Source organism: Ruditapes philippinarum, unplaced genomic scaffold, assembly GCF_026571515.1.
Source record: "Ruditapes philippinarum isolate M1 unplaced genomic scaffold, ASM2657151v2 ctg6420_1_1_1_1, whole genome shotgun sequence".
Classification (NCBI taxonomy): Eukaryota; Metazoa; Mollusca; class Bivalvia; order Venerida; family Veneridae; genus Ruditapes; species Ruditapes philippinarum.
The window spans coordinates 1-3916 of NW_026862770.1; the positions used below are offsets into that span (position 1 = coordinate 1).

General features: G+C 30.2%; 1 protein-coding gene across 1 annotated transcript; it reads left to right on the forward strand.

Moving 5' to 3' along the window:
* The first annotated feature begins 301 nt into the window (after positions 1–301).
* LOC132720135 (uncharacterized) lies at positions 302–2570 on the forward strand. Its single transcript, XM_060704164.1, has 2 exons — positions 302–419; positions 906–2570. The coding sequence occupies exons 1-2, from the start codon at positions 319–321 to the stop codon at positions 1225–1227; spliced, it is 423 nt and encodes a 140-aa protein (XP_060560147.1). The 5' UTR covers positions 302–318; the 3' UTR covers positions 1228–2570.
* The last annotated feature ends 1346 nt before the right edge of the window (positions 2571–3916 follow it).

The following is a 3916-nucleotide window of genomic DNA, read 5'->3' on the forward strand; positions in this document are numbered from 1 at the left end:
ACAAAATTTTTTTTTAGGCTGCCTGACCTTAAACTATACACTTTGAGGCTTTCGTGACCTTAATTTTTTGCCATGGACAAGACCATAATCATTAAAAGGGTAACATAACTACGTTAAAGCATAGGGGACTATATATGTGAAATAAGTGAAATATAATGAAATATAAATTGTTAGGACTCTGGATAAAACATATAACAAACAAACAAAACAAATGCACCAGTTTCATTTCATATAATATCGAATTTGTTAATTTTCAAAAATATCATCATACATCTTTAGTCTATAGATTAATGTAAAGTATATGAATGTATGCGTTAAATGTTACAGACATTAACTCCGAGGGAAGATTCAACTCGAAAGTCCTTGCATGGAACCAGAAGCATTCTGGATTCACTGAACTCGCCGGACGAGATGTTGCGGTATGTTTACTTATACTTTATACTCGTATTAGAGCCCTGATATTGGGAAGAACGTTATTATATACATACACAAACAAAAACAAAACTTTACGACAAAAGAATTTTTATATCATTTCATGTGCAGTTTTCTGACACGACATATATCATGATTGATTAAGATTATTTTGAATATCATACAAAGGCCTGTTTAAACGTTATGGTCCAAAAGGTTTAGGCTGTTTTGAAATTCATAACAGTATCATTTTTGTTAAGGAAAAGGAACTTGGTCAAATTCAACAATTCAAGCAAGTGTTGAAAATAGCAGATGCTTTCTTTGACCGTTTCTTCTTTTAGAATCCATAAATGTTATAATATCTTGTACCAAATAGTATCATTAAAATGCATTTATTTTATGGTATTATGTACATACAAGTTCGCAAACAATATTTCATAATGTAATACAAACAATAATTTATTATCATTGTATACAATTTGTGTCTTTTTAAGTACAATCAACCACTACATATCCCCAGAGCTCACATTGAAAGGGGTAATTCGTTTGGAATACACAACGACGGCTCTGATAGTGGTAGAACTAGAGCAAACAGAGCCCGTTATGATAATGGAATCTTCAAAAGCAACCATGGCGTTACTGGAGGTAGATCTAACAGAGCCCGTAATGACAATGGGATTCACAATGATGGTTTTGAGAGTTAAAAGAGCCAGTGCTAATGATGTGATCAACAAAGGCTTTGATCATTCTTGGGATAGATCTTACAGACCTTCGTATGATGACAAGATGGATGAAGAGGAATATTTCAACTTTTAAGAAATAGAATCCAATTTTTACTGTAAAGATAATCATATGGATGTGTTTTATTCTATTTTAATTTTGATAAAATAAATTAAGATAAAAAGTGTCTCCAAAAAAAATTAAAAAGGAAAACACTACCAAATTGTTTCTATTATGATAATTATCTTATAGTCTTTTGTATATATTTAAATATCTTGTATTTTTCTCTTATACTAGACAATGAGTATTTTCAGGAAGATAACTCTTGACGGATTGTATAGCAAATTATAGTGCGTGTTAAAGATCATGTATGTTGCAAACTTAATAGAAATTTTATATATGTATATAATTATGCTTCTAAAACAATTTTCATATCGAAGAATATGTTAAATATGTACTGTCCATATTATATGTAATCATCAAAATATATGCATTCATTTCTTTTTTTAAAAAATTGACTTGGACGTTATAGAAAATAAATTTCTAATTATCTCCCTTGATTAACATGAAATGTAAATTTGGAAATATCTTTACAAACAATGCTTTTTTGAACTTACAATATTGAAAAATCTTCATTTTAGCATTATATTAAGGATATAAAACCATAAAAAATTGAGTTACAAGATCTTCAAACATTTTATTAATTTTTTACTTCAAGTAAAATTTCTTTTGATTTCGATGTATCTTACTATAAAAGTGATATTTAACATTTGTTTTTCTAACGGAATTGTGTGAATTTCCAATGTAAGCATATGGTTTAAACAACATTATTTTACATTTCTACAACATAGCTATTATAGTTTTCTCCCTAATACTTTCAAGCATTTTTATCGTGTGATTGTTGTATGTTTAATGATAATGATTGACTCCTAAATTTGTTATTAATTCAGATCACAAGCTTTGTAGCAAAGACAAAAAGAAAAATCTTTGTATTTATAGTGTAAGACATTTTTCTTTCTAGTTTTGATTATGCATGTAAATATATAGACTCTGATAAAATTTGAAGATTAATCTTCAACCAAATATTTCAAGAATAATAAGACAAACTAAATTATGATTTATTCTTTCATTCAACGATTTTCCGGAAAAGGCAACTGCTCCCACTGTATGATTTGATTTAGGCCAGAAATAATTGGTAAACTTCTTATAAGTAGATTTATAAGTATCATAGCGAAAAAAGAAATTTATTAAATCTATCGCTTTACATGCTAAATGTTTGCATACTTGAACAACAGTATAAATGTTGTTGTGTTAATTTCAGTGACGTTGTTAACATTTGTATGCAAATAACTTTGATGTTGGTAAAAATGCTCAACAAGAAAAACAAACTATGAAATAACATAAACATCATACTATTGTGATAAAATATCTGTTAAGATCATGGTTGTTGATGTCTTATTGAAACCCCTTCAGTGTTTTCTCATAATTTTATGTTATGACATTCTTAACAATACAGATTTTCTTTCCCGTCTTAAATCAATTCAATAATATATAAACATCAATTAGGTGAAAAAATATTCCATTTCATTGAAAATGAAGGTATATTCATATAAACAGTGTGAATAATTTTGAATGAAAAAATACTGATACATATTTACCTATCGACAGGTATATTAAAATTGGCATAATGTTATGATGTTCATTATCGTATATGCCGATTTTTTTCACGATGACTTATGTAAAAAAAATCTAGAAAAAGGGGAGATTCATGAAACATACAAAGATTCGTGAAGCAATGTAAAAAAAAAATATATGAAAATTGTAGACTTGGTTTGATTGAGTCTTTTTATGAATAAGTGCAACATCCCCCTAAGACAGGCCCTAAGCAGTACTACATGTGCTAGAGTGGTCCTGAAAGACTAGAAAAAAACTAAAACAACACTTAAGTGCAGTAAGCCATTGTCGTTAAATATGAGTCTTGTTCAGAACAGAACATATATTCTTTATAATTATTTGTATTAGTTTTAACTTTCGTCTAGCAATTCAAGTGTTTCTAATAGTGATTCTGTTGAAATCACAAAGTTAATTTAAAGTAACTTTTGGATCGATAAGAACGGTACGTGTCATGCGTAACAACCAGAACTTTACTGTTATTTTGAAGTTTCCACTTGTAGATCTAAAGTCAACATTGTCCTATGGAGGGTACAATTCATAGCCGATGTATGGAAATAACTTTGTTCACTGTATGGGACACGGCGTGCGAAAAAATGGTAACACTTAGAGATCAAAGGTCAGCATTGTTCGATGGGGCTTGTCCATAACGTTTTCGTTTTGTTATCCCAAATTTTCATCATTTTTTTTCTTTTAATATTGCATTGAATTTCGGTAAATTCTGAGCCTGTCTGTTTGCTTTTTTTAAACTGCTTCTATAGTCATCAAAGGGCAGTTAATTCACAACATTTGTCTTTGATATGTTAACATTCCCCTAGAAGGGATATACAGTAAACTTTTTACTCATTTTTATGCCTCCCTTTGAAGAAGAGGGGGTATATTGTTTTTGCTAATATCTGTCGGTCGGTTGGTCTGTCCGTAGGTAGACCACATGGTTTCCGCTGATAATCTTAAAAACAATTTACCACAGTCTTTATATTTCACTACTGATACCGCCTCCGTGGTCGAGGGGTTAGAGTCGATGACTTCTAATCCAGTTACCTCTCTTGCGTGGGTTCGATCCCCGGGAGATGCTTTGGTAGTTTAGTGCGGAGGAAGGTAGTCTAGTACTGGT